Genomic DNA, 20,235 nt, shown 5'->3' with positions numbered 1-20,235 from the left:
TATCAGAAACTGTATTATATATTTCTTTATTGCTTTTTCTAGTAGAATTTTAAGAAGGGTTTCTCTGTTGATGTTATCGAAAGCTTGTTTAAAGTCCACAAAACAACAATATAGTTCTTTATGGTCTTCCCAGCTGAGCTCTGCTAGTTGGTGCAATGTGAAAATTTGGTCTATTGTTGAATAGTTTCCTCAGAAACCAGCTTGTTCTATGCCTATCATTTTTTCATAGGTGTGAGGGAGTAAATTGATTAGTCTGTAATTTCTGCAGTCTCTTTTGGCTGCTTTCTTGTATATTGGGATGATCTTTCCAGTTCTCCAGTCATCTAGGATCTCTCCTGTATGTAGTATTTTATTGAATAGGGTTGTTAAATATTCTATTGATATGCTACCTCCATATGACCACGGTTCAGTAGGGATAGTATCAATGCCTGGTGCTTTATTGTTTTTCATCTGTTTTATTGCGTATCTAACTTCTTCTTGTAAAATTTTTGGGTGATCATTATTTTCTTCTATTGTTGGCATTGTAGTTTTGTTTCCTTGGTGGAAGATAATCTTAAAATGGCTTGACCAGATTTTTCTTATATATTCAATATTCCTGGTTTCAGGTCATCTTGTTGTTTATCATTGTTACTACATTTGCTGAGAACTCCTTCGTAATTTCTCTTACAGTATCATGGAAGACTTTTAGGTTGTTTTGTTGGTATGCTTCTTGGCATTTCATAGCTTTTTCTTCTAACCATTTTTCTTTGGCTTTTTTGCATAAGTTATCAACTTTATTTTTTAGTGCTCTGTATTTTTCTCTATTCTCTTCATTGTTTTGTTGGTTTACAAGTATCTTGGCCTCTCTTTTCTTTTCTATGGTAGCTATGATTTCTTGGGTTATCCACTGTTTGTTTATTTTGGGTCTGGAACCTAGAGTGTCTTTTGCAATGGATAACACTGTTTCTTTTCCTTCTTCCCAGTATTTTCCGCTGTTCTGGAAGATGGAGGGTTTTAATTTCAAGCACATCTGTTCCAAAAATCGACTTCTGCTTGAGCTATCTATTAGTTGTGATAGGTTGATGTTTTCTTCTTTTCTGATATTGTTTTTCCTGTTGAATTTTATCTTCACTTTTATTTTATCTTCACTATTAAATGAAAATTTATGGGTTAAAAAATTTAGGTGATAAACAGACTATATAAGAGACACATACAATTTACTGAAGAGTTTTATAAGAACAGATGTGGAAGAAATTTTTCAATACATGACAAGATGGAAGAAAACAAAAAAATCATTTCTAGGAATTGCATACTAGTATAGTTAAGTGGTGTGTGGACTAGATTTTTTTGAGGTGAGAATGAATAAGTAGAATGGGTTGCTAGGAGCAATCGTGGGATGAGTCAAAGAAGAGTTGCTGTGTGAATAACAGTTACTGTGAATTTCTTGCAATGAGTCTTTAGATTGCATAGAGATGCCATATAATAATAATTGTGACCTGACCCCCCCACCCGCAAATAAGTTTTGCAAACCTATAGTACATTCATACTGTTGGTGGATTAAGAATTTTTTCTACTTTTCATGAATTTTATATTTTTCTGGTATTTTATTTACTTTTTGCAGTCCAGAAATCCTTTTTTTCAAAGCCACTTCAGGACTCCAATAAGCATGGCAGTGATCTCATGCTGGTCAATGAAATTCATCTCCTACCTAAGGGTAGGAGATGAATTTCATCTCCTAAAACATTCATGGCCACAGTGAGATAAAAACATTCATGGCCACAGTGAGATAAGGACCTGCAACCTCTTTGTTAAATTTCTTTTAAATCCCTGTATTCCTTTTAAATGTTTAAAAGGAATGCTGGGATTTATTATGGAAAAGTCCTATTTTAGTAATTTATTGCTGTTTTCTTTAATCCTGTAATAAAATAATGATAGTGCTGAAACCTATTTTGGAAAATGTAATCATATTCATATAAATGATAAAAATACACAGGTCAAAGACATTTAAATTCATAGTAAACAAATTTACATACAGAGTATTACTTGTCAGAGGAAGGTTTAATTCTATTTGTTTTAAACTTGCAACACAGATGATGATGATGATCATAATAAGACCCTCATAAAAAATATCTTATCAATTACTAACTTACGACAATAAAGGAATATGATTTTTGATTGCAAGAGAATTCAGTTCTTGGAGTGTAAAATATGAGCAGACAGTCTTATAACTTCAGCAGTAACACACAGCTAATCACTTTTCCCTCCACCACCCTCAAAACAAAAAAAAAAAAAAAAAAAAAAAGTAAAACTTTTATTACTCCCAAGGAGTGTAAGAAAAATTCATTTATGCTTTTCATAACTTATTTTGAGATGAAGTATACTTTTTTTAAAATCTCTCTTTGAGTCCTACAGCAAACAACATAAAAGTGAGTAAATCAATGTAGTTAGTCTTCTTTTCTTGCTCTGCTTTTTTTTTTGCATAAAACTCATGTCTAAAACATTCATTGAATAAATTCTGGGATGAATTTCAAAAAGCCATTCTTAAATAAATTTGAAATTTGTGCTGAATACTAAAGTAAATTAGCCCAAGCTAATTTATCTTCTTCTTCTTTGTCACTTTTTTTTTTCAGCTTCTCAAGATTTACTACTCTGTCTATAATATTTAAAGTTCTGTAATATTTAAAATTCAAGTTGAAGGAAGGGTCCTTCCCAACCATAGGATTGGGAAGGACCCTTACAGGATTACACTCTGTAGAAATTAAAACCCTGATTTTATTCATATTTTACTCTAGTTAAGCAAACAAAAGTTTGCACTTAAAATATCTTCCTACTTAGCTAACTGTATATAGAAAACAGTTAACTTCATATGAAAGATTTGCAACTCAAAAGTGTGAACAGTAGGTTGTGGAATAATTGTACCCACAGATACAAAGTTTTAATGTTAATCAGAACAGTCTGCATGAGTCAGTTCATCATCCTTAGAGGTCCTTATAACAATATCAGTGTGAGATCTGCTACATATGCTATAGCATCAAAACCAAGCTAAATCATCATATGAAGTTTCATGAGAATGAATATCACCTATGAGTCCTCAAAAATATCACATACAAGTCTCATACAAGTACAATATCACTTCCATAGTGCAAATGGAAGAATGACGGTATGTTGCGCTCTTTGATTGGAAAAAGCCTAAGTTTGATTCTTGTCATGATGGGAGAAATCTTTATATAGTTTTTTTCAATTGAAGGCAAGTTAGCTGATCTCATACAAAGGTACCAGGGTTTTTTCCTGGAAACTTTGGTTTTTCAACCCACATACAGACAAATCATCCTTCAGGACACAAGAAATTTACAGACAAAAAAAATACTAGTGGTGGTGGTGCTGGTGGTAGGCAGAAGATGACATTGGTGTAGATGATGGTGATGGATGGAAGTGGTGGAAATGGAGAGATGTGGAGCAGGTGTCCTCTCTCGATGAGTCTTTGGACTCCTTGGAGGTGTCACAAAAATAATAATAAAAAAAGTCTTTGTGTTGTCAGATTTATGACTGGGATATTTCTTCTAACAATTTCTTCAAGATAATATTAACCTTCAGAGTTCAAATTGCCCTTTCTTTCAGCAAGTTTGCCCTTTCTCCAAGTTTGGATTATTCTCAAATGAGGAAATTTAGATAAATAACCAAACTTGCCTCCAAATGGATTTTGGAAAAAATGTGACATTTGTGATGTAAGGGATATAGCCTCAAGATTCAGCATAAGATCATACACAAAATATAAACTCTGTACGTATGGAAATCAAAAGTCTGAAAATTGAATTAATGCAACTATGTTAATTAGGAGAGAGAGAGACTGGCTATTGAGAGTGGAAAGTGCTAGAAAATGGCACTTTTCCTCCCTCTTCCACTTTCAACAGCCTTCAAAAGGTAAGTGATTGCAGCAAGTGTAAAATGTAAAATAGTGGAAGAGAATAGTGCCATTTAGGGATTTAGTTATCAAGATGTAACATCTGAACAGGTGCTGAAGATGCGCTTCAGAGACAGGACAATTAGTAGTGTGATTGCTGCTGTGGAGAGAAGTTCAAATGAACTGATTGTGCTAGTTGGAAGAATGAAGGATTTGTGGTGTAGTGTAAATGATATAGCATGGAATTTTAAGGGTGTTATTAGAAACTGTCAGACATAAAAGTGAGCTGAGTTTTACGACAGCAGGATGTGTAGGAAGAAAGAGAAAGAGACCCTGTATGTGTTTATCTATGGGATAAATTTGAAGGTAAGAGAGGGCTGTTTGCTGAGGATAATTTGCATCTGAGCAAGAGTGGAAATGAGAAGCTGAAGATTGCTAGTGGGTGGAGGAGAGTTTGTCTGGGCAGAGAACTGGATGGTGGGTTACTGTAGAATGAATGAGAGGAGGAGGGGGTGCAGGAACATACAAGGGGGGATGAAAAGTTCTGATAAACACCTAGAACAAAAATGAGTAGTCTGTGCAACAAGGGAAGGACTTTTTTCCTCAGAGGATTGCAAACAATGCACAAGCGTTGTAGCAAGTATATAACACTTTGCAGGGAATATGTAGAATAATGAGTAAGTTCCATGGTTCTACTTCAGTTCCTTCATGGTGATTATGAAAACTTCTCAGCACACCCTCGTAGTTGGGTTAAGGATTCAGTCCCATGAGAGTATGAGGAATTCTTGGATAAGAAGGAGGATTAATGAGTGCTCAAGTGTGAATGGGTCAAGTTTCAAGAGTTGTTTCAATTCTCTTTGTATTAGTGGTTAGTTATTGTACACATTCACTAATATCAGAAGAATTAGAGATAAATGTAAGGAATTCTAAGCATTAGTGAATGCAAATGAACCAAAATATTATTAGCTTTAGTGAGACCTGATTGATAGAAGTGGATATTCTTAGAAGGACAGAATGCAATGGGTACAATGTATTCAGAGAAGACATGCAGAATAAGAATAAGTGAGAATATTACTAATGACTATATATGAAATGAAGCAAACTAGAGTAGAAATAGAAAATGACAGTGCTAGTGTTTGGTCAAAGACTTTGATGATGTTTAGCATAGCAGTTTGAGGGACAAAGTGCACAGTACTAGGCGTGTGCTGCTGTAGACTAGGATGAACGGAAACATAACAATCAGCTATTAATTGGGAGCAATTTTAAATTGTAACAGAAAGAAAAAAGAACTCTTGGCATAATCTAACATTGAAAAAAAGAAGTTCACATGTGTTAGGTTGCAACTGGTTTCAAAATGACTGCCTCTTAGATTTATCATAACTAACACAGCCACACCTAATGAGGTCTGAGAACTGTGTTGTAAATAAATATCATATTTATTTAATTTATTATTATTATTATTTTTTTTTTTTTTTGGTGTTGTGAATTGTGAATACTACAAAAGCTTCAGATGAAAGAATGAAGAAATGTAATCTACAAAGGATACAGGATAATATACAACATATGCTGGGAAAGATATTTAATAAGATTAATAAAAAGATTATTTTTAGAGTTGAAGAAGTGGAATGGAGGAAGATGAATAAGAAGTTGTTCCTAGAATTCTGGAATTGCAACTGAGCAAGAAAAATATATATATATATATTTTACTCTAAGGCTAATGGGCAAGTGTAGTGTATGAATTGTTTAACCACTTAAATTTTAAAATTTGAGACCATTCCATCAGAGATTAATAAATCTATGAAAGATTTAACAAAAGTAAATGTCAGATAAAATAGGAATAATTTTGAGCCATCTTCATTTGAAAATAGGAAATTTATTTTACAATGCTGTATGCATATATATTTTAGAAACTTATTCTATACTTTTTTTTCATAATGATATATAAGACTAAAACTAGATTTATTTTAAAAAAATATTACTTCAAAAATCTATGTATATACAAAAGTGAAACTATTCTGCTAATACATTTGAATCTTCAAACAATTATATACCTATTCTGAAATTCTAGCAGCTCATTTGTAATCTTTTCAATATCTACTTTTCCCCACAGAATGTCCCTATAATTGGCCACTCGATCAATAACATCATTATACAATCTATACAACTTGTGCAATAAGCTCAGTTCTCTTTTGATTTGGTGAAGTTTTGGAAAATCAGATAGAGGAAGGCCAAATAAAACTTGCCCATTACTATAAGTAATATACTGACGCCACAGGCTGTCAAAACGATTCTGCAATTAAGAAAAAAAAAAAGCATAGAATTAAGAATGAACATCTACAAATATGTCAGTTACACTCTAATTGAACCTAACAACAAATACTCTAATAAAAATTATCCAATATAAAAATCTTTCTGAAAAAAAAAAAAAGAAGTTTCTAAATAAAACTTGTACCATTCATTTAACAGCGTGTGTTTACATGCTTCAGCTTAACACATGCTGAGAAATTTTGTCTATCACTCTTTATATTAAAAAAATTTAAATATTTTTTATCATCATCTTTTATTAAAATATTTTGAATTGAAATTCAAAATATTTTTAACAGAAACTGACAAAATCGTTTTCGATCAAATTTTAAAATAGAAGATAAATGAATTATTTTGCTAGATGCATTTTGAAAAGGAATCTCCTTTTGACAAGTTAATGTCAAATGAAATTTAAAAAAAAAAAAAAAAATCTCACATATATCAGTGCAATACAGATAGTTGATAACTAAACGAAATTTTAAACTCTTAGTTTCAGTAATCCTGAAATCAGTTTCAGATAATAAAAGAATCCCTCAGTACTCTGAGTACTAAACAAGAGAAATTTTTTCATATAATAAAACAATGAAAACATTTAATTCATTCCAGCTCTAAGTGTTAATGAATTAGAAAAATTTAAGTATAATTCAGTACTCTACATGAAGAAACAGCTAAAAACATTAAAACTAATGGAAGATAATGATAATCTCATTTAATACAGTTCTCCTTCTACATTAACATCTAAAATTTCAATCCCTCTTAAATCTCTCAATCTATACCCAACCAGACATTAAAATTGCACACTGATCCAATAAAGTTTCTTTTTGTGTTTTATATAGATTAACAATTCCAAACACTAACATTAAAATAGTCCAAATTAAACAAAACACAAAATTTTAATATCAAATACTAAATAATATTAAATTTCATCAAAACTGTCAACTAATCAATGGTTGGTGGCAAAAGTTGAGAGTTCTCCAGGTGTCAAAGAAGTTGATTGTTGATGACTTTTTCTACTACTTCAGATAGCACTGAGGTGAGAGCAAATGGTTGATAGTTGGATGGTGGACATTTTTTTTTTTTGAAATGACTGTATTTGGCCTTGCTTCCATGCTGTAAGGTGGATGTCAGCTGAGTTATAATATGGTACAATATAGATGATAAAGAAAAGGTATTAATTTAGGAACACATCCCTTGAGCACAACTGGCAGGATTCCATCAGAAACAGAAGCCTTTCTGGTATCCTGGTGTTCAAGATTCTCTGGATATTAAGTAAAGGTGGAGGTATTTGCCTTCATCTATACAGAAGATGGATGATAAAAATGATGTTAGGAGTCTAACCATGGTAAGAAGGAGTAAAAGTTATGGAGATCTTTCCACATGGCATTGTCTAGCACCAAACTACACAATGGCTGTGTATCTTGCCTTATCTTTAGGTGATGTTGCAATGCTACCAGTTTAGTGAGAAAGAGCTAAAAGGTTATATCAAGCAGCTTTTGCAAGAGACCAGAAGGTATGACTGCCATTAGTTTTTTGCATATATCCTGTTCAAATGATATATGCAAAAACGTACGTATGTATCAAATATTAATTATTGCGAACATTACAAGTTTCAGTGTAGGCTCTGAATGAAGCTAAAGATTTTGTCTCATGCCACTTACAAGATAATCTGTTTTCTTTTCTTAGACAAACTTGCTACACTTTTTGGAACTCATGACTTGGATATAAGGTGGGAATTTTGTACAGAGCGAGGAATGAAAAGCTTCATTCTAACATGAATAATTTCTAATTTCCACAACAAGTATATGGGTCTGAAGAATGGAAATAGTAGACCATTGAAAGAAAGCCATGGAGAAGTTCCTACTATTGTTATAGCACCAAACTACACAAGGTTGTGAATGGCTGAGGGACAAATATTCCACAAGACAAGAAACTTGAATTAGATTTTGATTTGAATTATCAAGAAGAGTGGTTGCTTCAACAGTATCCAGAAGGAGAACTGGTTAAGAAAAGGTCCAGAGTGTTGGTTGAATGAGATTTGTCATAGTCTGGTCAGGAAATTGAATGAATTGTTTGATATTGTTATTTCCAGCAAATACTTTTTCTAATTCAAGCATGGTCAGTGTTATTCCATTTTAAAGGGAGCCAGTTAGAATTATACACATTAAAGTCATCAATGAAGACGACTTTGCTGTTAGGGAATTCAGACTGTATGAGATCACACTTAATGGAAAAGAAGTTAAAAAAGGGAGAAAGCTTTTCAGAATTAGGAACAGCAGAGACAACAGATGAATGAGACATAATAAGGAAGGGAAATCTTAACTTACAGAAGATCATAAAGGGAAGATTCTCAAGATTAGGCATGCTCCGGAAAGGAATATCAGATCACGGAGAAGCACAATTATCACCCTTGTGGCAGAAGGAATCATACAAGCTGTATTTTGGACAGTTAAGATGGGCTATTGTTGTGGCAGAGAAGTGAAGTTCTGTCAAAAACAGATCAGGTTTGACCATTTGCATATGCTGTACATCATTTAAGTTGGTGTTTACACCATGAAGGTTGGTGAAGTAAATCTGGAAGACTTTTTTTTTTTTGTAAAATGTTTTGAGTTTCCAAAAAATTTTGGGAACTCTTTGAGAGAGGTTTGTTATTTAACAACAGTTTCACAATATTTAGGATATTTCACAATAGTCTAGGATTACTCTCATGTGGTATTACAAAGATGAAGAGAAAAAGAGAAGAGGAACATATATTGAGAGAACATACTCTTAGAGATGTTGCTCATACAGGATGCATCCAGTCTCCATGTTATAATGCAGTCTTGATGGTGTCCCTTGCATATATTACACATCCTCCAACCAGGCATGTCCTGGCCATGTAGACAGATTATCCATTCAGCTGAAGTGCATATTACTACCAAACACATTACTGTCAAGTCTAGTCCCATACACTATCTGCCAGCCAGCCTGCAGAACTTTTTTACTACTGTGTGCTAGAAGGCAGCAGAAGTACTAGATCTCTAAAGTATGTTTGGCATGACCTTTGGGGGAGGGGGGGGGATATCACTCCTGCTGCAAACTGAAAGATTAGGCAGGGGACAGAAATTGGAACTTCTGGTGTGAGGACCAAACATTGCAAGAGTCACTTCAGACCAATAAACAAAATGGAAATACATGGTTTTGAATGGCGAAACACCATGTGTTTCACCATGAGATGAAGATCATCTACCATGTAATAGGTCTAGTTAGCATTTCCTCCAACTAGAACAATATCCCTTTACAGCAGGAATGCTTGCTGATGTCAGAAAGATTATGGTGGAACCATGTCAGATCTGACTGGGAGAGGTTGTGTATTGCTCTCCTTCTATTGACAAAGACCATGGAATAATATGGATAAATTAAAGTAGTCACTAATGATATTTCAAAGGCATTCAATCATCTCCAAAATCAAGGCTTTCTCATCAAGCTACCTTCTTATGGTCTCCCTCCTGCCTTTTGTGATTGAATTGCCAGCATTCTCTCTGGTCATCCATCACGTGACATGGTGAATGGCTTCCTCTCATCAGATTTCTTTATCAATATACTCTCCCGCCTACATCCTTCTCCTTTATATCAATGAAGAAAGTATTTTTAACTTGGGTATAGTTATGTTAAAGATACCAAGCAATTTTAAACCTGGTTTTACTCCATTTTTTCCAAGTAAGCAAACAGACAAACAAATTGCACTACCTGTGGGATCAGCTAGTCTTGCATAAATTGCAGGCGCAAACTTGATGTTTTGTCTGTTTGCTTACTTGGAAAAAATGGAGTAAAACCAGGTTTAAAATTGCTTGGTATCTTTAACATTTATATCAATGAGTCTGTCTCTCTTTCTTGCTCCCTCTAACTTAAAATATAGTTCATTTTAGTGATGAAAGCACTTTGTGATCCCCTTTTTCATTCAAGAGACTCAGCAGTACTAACTCTAAAATGATTCAAACTACAAGATATCTCATAACAAAAATCTTAAATAATGAATTCTTCACCATTCTCAAATGGGGTGAAGATCATCTAGTGAATTTCAATGTCATCCAAACACAGTATCATCTTATTATCCAGAACCTACTTCACTCCTTACATGTGATAATGTTTCAACTTCCAATCAAGATCATCTTCCCCTTCTTAGGTTGGCCTTCATGCCCCCTTTTATCCTGGCATAAACATATTACACACATAGCTACTGCAGTATCCAAAAAACTTGGTATTCTTTTTCATTCAAAATACTTCTTCTCTCCTCATGTAATTTCCTGCTTTTTGCACATACCACATGATATTTAATTCTAGTACCAAGGCTTATATGTTGGTCATACATAACTGGTAATTAGTTTACGGAATTAACAATGCATATAAAGTATATTAATTAAAGGTAACTTTAATGAATAACTTCTATATTTCGGCAACGTCACGTTGGCATCTGCATGCACATACCACATAAAGATATGGTATGTGCACGCAGGCACTAACAAAAGCAAATGAGGAAGAAAGCAAGAAACGAATATTGTTCCTAAAGTCCTAATTGTGCCCTCTGGTGGGCTAATTTAGTTGTCTTGGCAGTTGGGCTGAAGTTCTCATAATGTAAGTCTCCCAAATGTGGGGTAGTTTCATACACCCAAATTCGTTGAGGTTAGGAACGTTTTTTAGAGCTGATGATGATTCCTTGAATAATCTTTCGTATTTAACCTTGCTGCGGTGTATTATTTTTGTTTTCTTCCAACGAATCTATGGTGGGTATCTAAGGCATGGTCTGCCAGCCCAGCGGCTGTACTGGTGAAAACGGATGTAGTCTTTGTGTTCTGAAATCCTGATATTTGCTGTTTTGCCTGTTTGGCCAAAGTAGGACAATTTGCAGCTGCAAGGGACCTGGTATACACCAGGTAGGTCTAGGGGAAGTGGTTGGTCTTTGGTAGAGCGGATAAGGGATGCCAACTTTTTATATGATCTGTAACAAGAAGTAAGGTCATATTTTTTGAGGATATTGGTTATATTCTCAGAGGTGCCCTGGATGTAGGGGATGATGATAGATTTGGTGTAATCTTTATTGAGGGGGGGGGGGATTGCTAGTGAATGTATCTGCCAGTATGGGTAGGTTTTCTGTAAACAGACTTTTAAGTTTTTCTGAAAACCCACCCATATTGGCAGATACATTCACCAGCAATCCCCCTCCCCACAACAATATGGGGTTATAAAAACACTATATAACAGGGTAAAATTAATCTGCTCAGATGACAAGGTCTTAACTACTGAACTAAACCACATCCTCAACATTTTCTTAGCCAATGGCTATAACCCCAAAAAATACTAAAACCAGTAACCCCCCCCCCTCCACAATAAAGATTATACCAAATCTATCACCATCCCCTACATCCAGGGCACCTCTGAGAAAATAACCAATATCCTCAAAAAATATGACCTTACTTCTTGTTACAGACCATATAAAAAGTTGGCATCCCTTATCCACTCTACCAAAGACCAACCACTTCCCCTAGACCTAGCTGGTGTATAATAGGTCCCTTGCGGCTGCAAACTGTCCTACTTTGGCCAAACAGGCAGAATAGCAAATATCAGGATTTCAGAACATAAAGACTACATCCGTTTTCACCAGTACAGCCGCTCTGGGCTGGCAGACCATGCCTTAGATACCCACCATAGAATTCGTTGGAAGAAAACAAAAATAATACACCGCAGCAAGGTTAAATATGAAAGATTATTCAAGGAATCATCAGCAGCTCTAAAAAACGTTCCTAACCTCAACAAATTTGGGTGCATGAAACTACCCCAAATTTGGGAGACTTACATTATGAGAACTTCAGCCCAACTGCCAAGACAACCAAATTAGATTAAATACGAAAGATTATTCAAGGAATCATCAGTAGCTCTAAAAAACGTTCCTAACCTCAACAAATTTGGGTGCATGAAACTACCCCAAATTTGGGAAATTTACATTATGAGAACTTCAGCCCAACTGCCAAGACAACCAAATTAGCCCGTTAGGACTTTAGGAACAATATTAGTTTCTTGCTTTCTTCCTCATTTGCTTTTGTTAGTGCCTGCATGCACATACCATATCTTTATGTGGTATGTGCATGCAGATGGCAATGTGACGTTGCCGAAATATAGAAGTTATTCATTAAAGTTACCTTTAATTAATATACTCTATATGCGTTGTTAATTCCGTAAACTAATTACCAGTCACAGATGATATTTAATGGTTGATAATAATAATCACAGCAGCATATTAAAGTGCTAAAGTACACTGTTATTAGCTTTTTAATAAAGACATCCTTATTGAAAGGATTAAGAGGATTTGAAATTGAAAGCAATCACCATTTAGTCTTCAGCAGGATAAAATTGAATATTATATCGAATTTAATTTAAATTGAATAATTGAATTATTGAAATTGAAAAATTGAATTTAAATTTTAAAGCATATAAAAGTTGAGCAGCTATCAGATGTGAACTGTAGACTAAAATGCACAAACATTAGTCATGAAAATATGAAAGAGTTTGAGAACAGGAACCAAACCTTGGGGATTCAGTGGCAAATCCTAAAGAAAACATTGACTGATTCAGCCTAAGAAGCATGTGGTGAGGTGTTATCTGCAAAGGAAGAAAAATCAGAACTCCATGGTGGACACAAGAAGTTAAAGAGGCAACGAAGGAAAAGAAGAAAGCATATCAATAGTTCCTGGCAAATAAGTCAACTTATGCTCTTAGAGAAAACAGAGACAAATGTAAGAAAGCTAACCACCATGTAAAACTAGCTTAACCAAAAGCCATGAGAAGACTTGATAAGAACATAGAAAATTAATATCAAGAAGATGGCAAGATATTCTGGATATTCAAAAGTTGTTGAAGAAGCTCAGAAATGGAAGAAACAGTGCTACAAAAGGAATTAGAGATTATTATCAGGTGTTCTGGTTAAGTTGTTGGAGAAGCTTGTGAGAACTAGGATCCAGAGTTGGGTTGACAACAATGGTATAATCTTTGATGGACAGCATGGATTTGCTAAAGGGAGGTCGTGTTTTAGTAATCTACTTACTTATTACAATAAAGTGACTGCTTCCTTGGACAGAGGAGAAGGATACACAGTGATATACTTGGATTTCGCAAAAGCTTTTGATAGAGTACCTCATGATAAGTTGACAGTCAAACTAGAGCAGATTGGGTTGGATATTAGATTAGTGCATTGGATTGGAGACTGGCTATCTGATAGGTATCAACAAGTTGTGTATGGGGGTGCAATATCCAGGAAAAGGAAAGTCACTAGTGGTGTGCCACAGGGGCCTGTTTTAGTGGCCATTACTATTTAACTTGTATATTAATGATATTGGCGAAGATTTGGATGGAGATATTCAGTTGTTTGCAGATGATGCAAAGTTGGGATGAACCATAAAGAGTAGTGAAGATGTTGTGGCCTTGCAAGAAGACTTGAATAAATTGAGTGATTGGGCAAGCAAATGGGGATGTGAGTTCAGTGTTGCAAAATGTAAGGTTTTAAAATTTGGAAAACAAAGATGGGATGCAGAATTTATGCTTGGTGAGAATATATTGTTGGAAGTAGAGGAAATAAGAGATCTTCGAGTGATAGTGGATAAGGATCTAAAATTTAGGGGACACATCGCTAAAATTGTGAAGACAACACAAAGACTTCTGGGAATGATGAGGAGGACACTGACGTGTAGAAGTAGGGAGATTCTTGTTCCATTGTATAAGGCTTTGATTAGGCCACACATGGACTATTGTGCCCAGATTTGGTCACCTGGTTTTCAGAAGGATGAAGAGATGTTGGAGAGGGTCCAAAGGCGACTGACTAAGGTAGTTTCTGACCTCTGGAATGTCGAGTATGAGGAAAGATTGAAAAGATGTAATTTGCAGAGTCTAGTGGAGAGAAGGAAGAGGGGAGATATGATAGAGACCTACAAGTTGGTAAGGGGTTGTTATAGGATCAATGGTGGAGAAGTTCTACAGAGAATAGTGGGAGATCAGGGGAGAACCAGAGGTCATCCCTGGAAACTGTATAAAGAGGGTGTGAGTAGGGGAGTGAGAGGCAGGTTTTTTTCGTGCAGAGTTGTGAATGATTGGAATGCCTTGCCTGAGAGTGTGGTGTCTGCAAGGAGTTTGAATGTGTTTAAGACCCGGTATGATGAGATGTGTGTGAGATAAAAGGACCTCCTAGATGAGTCTTTGACTCCATGAGGTCTTGTTTAATAATAATAATAATAATTATTATTATTATTATTATTATTGAGGATTCCATGGAGTCAAAAGACTCATAGCGAGAGGTCCCTAGGAAACACAGTCTATCAAGACTCATCATGGGAGGTCCCTCATTGGAAACACAAAGTCCATCATACCACTCCTTAAACTCATTGACTGTTCTAGCTCTCGCCACTCTATCATGCAATGCATTGCATGGTTCAACCACCCTCCATGCAAAGAAACCACTCCTCACCCTCTTGCTCACATTTTCCTTTCGTAACTTCCAGGGATGGCCCCCTTGTCATCACTACTTCCTGCTGTTCAACTAAGCAAAAGAACTCCCCAGTGTCAACCCTGTAACCACCTCTCAACAGTTTAAAAGTCACAATCATATCACCTCTCCTTCTTCTATCTACCAAACTCTGCAATCCACATTCTCTCAGCTGATCCACATAACTAATATTGTACAGTCCTGAAACCATCTTTGTTATCCACCTTTGTATCCTTTCCACAGTTAATTTATCCCCTTCAAATCCTGGGGACCAAATACGAGAACAATAGTCTAACTGTGATCTGATCAGAGTCTTATACAATGGAATGATAACTCTTTTATTTCTGCAGGTCAGCGTCCTTCTCATTATTGCAGCAATCTTCCGTGTTACCTTCACCTCCTTTGCAATATGTCCCCCTAAATTTCAGGTTTCTATCAATCATCAACCCCAGATCTCTCATCTTGCCTACTTCCTCCAGCATAGCTACTCCAATAGAGTATGCAGTGTCTCATCGATATGTCCCAAACCTTTGTAACTGCCTTCCAAAGCCTCCACTCTTAGAGGACATAAGTTGTCACTTATCATAAGCAGCACTCCACCAGTATGCTTTCCCTTCCTATCCTGCCAAAACAAATATTTTGGCAGTTAGGAAAAATACTTTACATTTTGCTACATTAAACCGAAATCCCCATTCATTTGCCCATCTGTCTAGTTTATTCAAATCCTCTTGCAGGGCGACCACATTTGCACTATACTAATAACCCTTCCCAGCTTCACATCATCTGCAAACAACTGAATATCCCCTGCAATCCACTGACAATGTCATTGAAATAAAGGTTAAACAATATGGGTTCCAGTACTGAGCCCTGTGGAACGACACTTGTAACCCTCTGTCTCCTTGAAACTGCCCCACCATACACAACTCTCTGATACCTACAGGATTCAGGATTGGCTGTCCTATCGGACAGCCAATCCTGAATCCAGTTGACCAACCTGACATCCAAACCCATGTGCCACGAACTTAAATATCAGCTTATCATGTGGCACCCTGTCAAATGCCTTCGCTAAATCCAAGAAAATGGCAGTATATGCCTTTTGAAAGGCTAGCATATTACTAAAACAGGAGCTCGCCATCACAAATCCATGTTGACTCTCACACATAACATTACCCTCATCTGTCAAATGCTGTATACGGTCCCTCACTAATTTCTTCAAGATCTTAACAACTGCTGATGACACACAAACTGGCCTATAAATTATGCACTTTCAGTCTGCTTCTGCCCTTATGCAATGGCACTACCTTCCTTCCATTCCCTGAGCACCTTTCCCATAGCCAGGTCAAAGCAGCTGTCAGTTCTTTAGCACATTCTCTCAAAACTCATGGTGAAATACAATCCAGTCCCACAGCTTTACTGACATCCGGAGTACTCAGTATATGGAACACACTCTCCTCCTGCATCCTAAACCTCGAACCTGCCCTATCCCTCTAGTATTAAAATTTACTCCTCCAGGATGAAATACTCCAGTAAAGTGTTCATTGAACAATTCCATTATGTCATCTGCATCAGTCACTCTATTCCCATTTTTATCCCACAATGTCATTTCTCCTCCTACTGGCCACATAGCTAAAAAATTCCCTAGGATTTTCTTTGGATCTTAGGGCAAATCTCTTCTTATATTCCAGTTTCGCCTTCCTTACCATACTAGTCACTCTCCTGGCCTGTGTCTTATATTCTTCATGCATCTGCTCTTCACTTGTCTGCTTATATCTCTTCCATAGTCTCCTTTTCGCATGCAGTTCCTGTTTAATATTGTTTGTCATCCACATTCCTCCAAATTGTGTCCTCTTCTTCACTTGTGGAATACAGCTTACTATTGCTACTAACAAATATTCCTTCACAATTTCCCAAGCACTAATGATATCGCGGTCTTCCAAATCCTCCCTCCATTAAACTTCCCAGTTGACATCTAAGACTATTATAATCACCTGCCTTATAATTCCACATACATTCCCATCTCTTTGATATTCCTGCATGTGTATTTATTTTCTAAGTCAAAACCATATGGTCACTCTCTCCAACTAGTTTTCTCACTTATTATCAACTGTTCTGATGCTATGACTGAATCCAAAACTCTTGAACCTCTTGTTCCCTCTATTACATGCTGCCTAGGACATTTGTCCCTCAAGAATTCTAGAAATTCCATTCCCTTATTGCTACGTGCATCTTCCTCTCCCCAATTTATGCTGCTGTAGTTAAAATCTCGCATAACAATCATTCTTCTTGCACTTGCCAAGCTCAACTGTCTAAACATCTCCTGGTCCCCACTCTCTGTGCTCCTTGGTTTGTAGCAACACCCCCCACTAAATATCCTGTCTTGCCCACCTCCACCTCACACCATATGCTTCAAAATCATCAGTGTCACTGCCTTCCAAAGCCTCCACTCTTAGAGGACATAAGTCGTCACTTATCATAAGCAGCACTCCACCACGCTTTCCCTTCCTATCCTGCTGAAAAATGCTGTACCCTGCTACATCTATTCCTATTATTATATCCTCTTCTGTCAACCACGTCTCAATGATCCCAATAATGGGATCATTGAGATCTAACAATGGCCGGGCTGTTGCTGTCAGCACCACCAATTCCTCTCCTTCATTCTGGATACCCCTGGCATTAGTATAAAGCATAAAAATGTCACTGTTTCTATACCCAGCATTATCCCCTTTAGACTCCACTAGGTTCAGCGTTACCTGATGTCTTCTCCTTTTCTCCCAAGTACCCATTCCTGCAAGAGGCCACCCCTGCTACCATTCACCCTGGGCTTTCTAGTTTTCCTGCATTGACACACCGACTCATTCAGAAAGCAATCTCTACAGATGCCTACGTTCTTCCTCATTCAAATGCAAACACTCTCTTGCATACAATTCCTTTTTTTCGTGAAATGCCTTCCAGGCATCCACATATTACAATCCTCTCTTCTGACACATTCTAGCTATTATGTTATTCAATATTACTGCTCTTCTGTTCAACTCGTCATTATCATACCTAGGCAACATGCCCACTATCTTTCCTCTCTGCATCTTCTTTTGTACAACCTCAAGTAAGAATCTCATATCTCTTGCTACCAGATTATAAAGGTGACATGAAAACTGGACAAAACGATATCCTTAATTTATGGAGTAATTACTTTGAAAAACTGCTAAATGAAAAAAACAGTGATGATAGCACAGTGGTAAAAAACACTCGACAGATATGCAAACAGGAATACATATCCATACTTGAAGTAAAAAGTCATCAAAAGCTTGAAATGTGGAAAGGAAGTTGGCATAGATGATATTCGACCAGAAATGCTCAAGTATGGAGGAAGAAACGACTCACAGTGGCTGCACTGCATAGTTCAGACAGCCTGGACAGAGGGATGAATTCCAGATGATTGGAGTAGAGCTCTCATAATGCCTATATATAAAATGGGAAATAAAACTGAATTACAGAGGTATTTCCTACTGAGTGTTCCTTATAAGATTTATGCAAGTATACTTGAGAAATGATTGAGAAGGATTGTGGCAGGGAAGCTTGGTAAAGGACAAGCCGAATTGAGGCCAAATAGATGCTGTCAGGATCAGATTTTCACTTTATGACAAATAGTTCAGAAATCATTCAAATATAACAAAGATCTGTATTTAAGTTTTGTAGATCGGAAAAATCATATGACAAGTGCCGAGAGATAAGATATTCAAAAAGCTACAGTTCTATGGTGTCAATGGGGGATTATATCAAGCAATAGTTAGTCTAATTTGAGTTGTAAGTCAGCAGTTAGTACAGGAAGATGGTTTAATTGAATATGGTGTCAGACAAGGATGTACATTACTTCCTCTGTTATTCATTATCTATATGGATCACATTATGATGGAAAGTGGTATTAAAGCTGATATCAAAATTGGAGATGTTAATGTCAGCTCTTTACTTTGTGTTGATGATGTTATACTTCTATATAAATACAGTTCTGCAAGATTACAGGTCTGCAAGATTTCCTGACTAAATTGAATAACTGTTGTAATAGATATAGCATGAAGGTCAGCAATTACAAGACAAAGACAATGAAAATAGGTAGAAGCATTGAAAATATCAACTGCATTGCAAATTTAGAACCTATAGAACAAGTAAAACATTTCAGCTACTTAGGCACAACGTTTAATGAAGATGGTCAATTAAAATGGAAATAGACAACAGAATCAACAAAGCTAGTATGGTAAGAAGTCAACTAAATAAATTTATACGGAATAAGAGAAATTAATCAAAACACTAAATTAGTTGTATACAACACAGTGTTCAAGCCAATTTTAGCTTATGGATCTGAGAGCTGGGTTAGAAGTAAAACACTTCACCAAAGACTAGAGACTGCAGATATGAGAGTCCTGAGAAAGATTAGGGGCATGAACAGATGGCATCAATGGCAATATCATATTAAAGACGATAATATTAGGAAAGAACTTGACATTGTCATCATCCAGGATTGTGTTAGCAGAGCTAATCTCAGGTGGTATGGTCACTTAAACAGAATGGGAGAGAAAAGATTAGCAAAACAAGTGTTCTCTGCCAGGTTAGTAGGAAAAAGACACAGAGGAAGATCAAGATATAGGTGGACTGATACAGTAAAAAATGCTTTAGAAGAAAGAAATATGAGATCTGATAATGATGGAGTCTTCACATGTAACAGATTTATTTGGAGGAAAATTGCAGATAGGAAGTTAGTGATGATGTAAGTTTTTCATGTAATACTCTCATATCCTGTATACCCCCTTGAGTGTACATGTCAATAATTTGATGATGATATTATGTATTATTGCTGATTTTCAAATCCATGTTTCTTAGTAACATTTCATAAATGGTATTTTACTTTATCATCATCATCATCAAATTCCTGCCATGTGCGCTCAAGGGGTGCACAGGATATGATAGTACTACATGAAAAAAATTACATCATTACTAACTTCCTATCTACAATTTTCCTCCAAATCAGTCTGTTACTTGTCAAGACTCCAACAATATCAGATCTTATATTTCTATCGTCAAAGGCACTTTGTACCGTATCAATCCACCTATATCTTGGTCTTCCTCTGGGTCATTTTCCTGCTTACCTGGCAGAGAACACTTGTTTTGCTAATCTTTCCTCACCCATTCTGTTTAAGTGACCATACCACCTGAGATTAGCTCTGCTAATGCATTCCTGGATGCTGACAATGTCAAGTTCTTTCCTAATATCCTGATTTTTAATATGATATTGCCATTGATACCTATTTGACAGGAACTTTTGATATGCTTTCTTCTTTTCCTTCACTGCCTCTTTAACTTCCTGTGTCCACCAGGGAGTTGTGATTTTTTTTATCCTTGCAGTCAACCTCACCACATGCCTCTCTGGCAGAATCAATCAATGTTTTCTTCAGAGTTTGCCACTGAATCTCCAAGGTTTCGTTCCTTTTCTCAAACTCTTTAATTTTTTTCTTCAATAATCTTTGTGTATTTTAGTCTACAGTTCACATCTGAG

General features: G+C 36.1%; 1 protein-coding gene across 1 annotated transcript in view; it reads right to left on the bottom strand.

Annotated features, from left to right (window-relative positions):
* LOC150110257 (dynein axonemal heavy chain 5-like) overlaps positions 1-20,235 on the bottom strand; it is a 972,373-nt gene that overhangs the window by 734,685 nt on the left and 217,453 nt on the right. Inside the window, exon 25 of the mRNA XM_090394637.1 lies at positions 5,932-6,170. Coding sequence (XP_090250763.1) covers positions 5,932-6,170 — 239 coding nt within the window. The remainder of the gene's footprint in view (positions 1-5,931; positions 6,171-20,235) is intronic.

The sequence above is a fragment of the Typopeltis vanoorti genome, chromosome 1, assembly GCF_054136105.1.
Source record: "Typopeltis vanoorti isolate ZY-2024b chromosome 1, IOZ_Tvanoo_1.0, whole genome shotgun sequence".
In the NCBI taxonomy this organism is placed as follows: Eukaryota; Metazoa; Arthropoda; class Arachnida; order Uropygi; family Thelyphonidae; genus Typopeltis; species Typopeltis vanoorti.
Note: the sequence above shows the minus strand (reverse complement) of the source record. Positions and strands in the feature narration are given on the sequence as shown.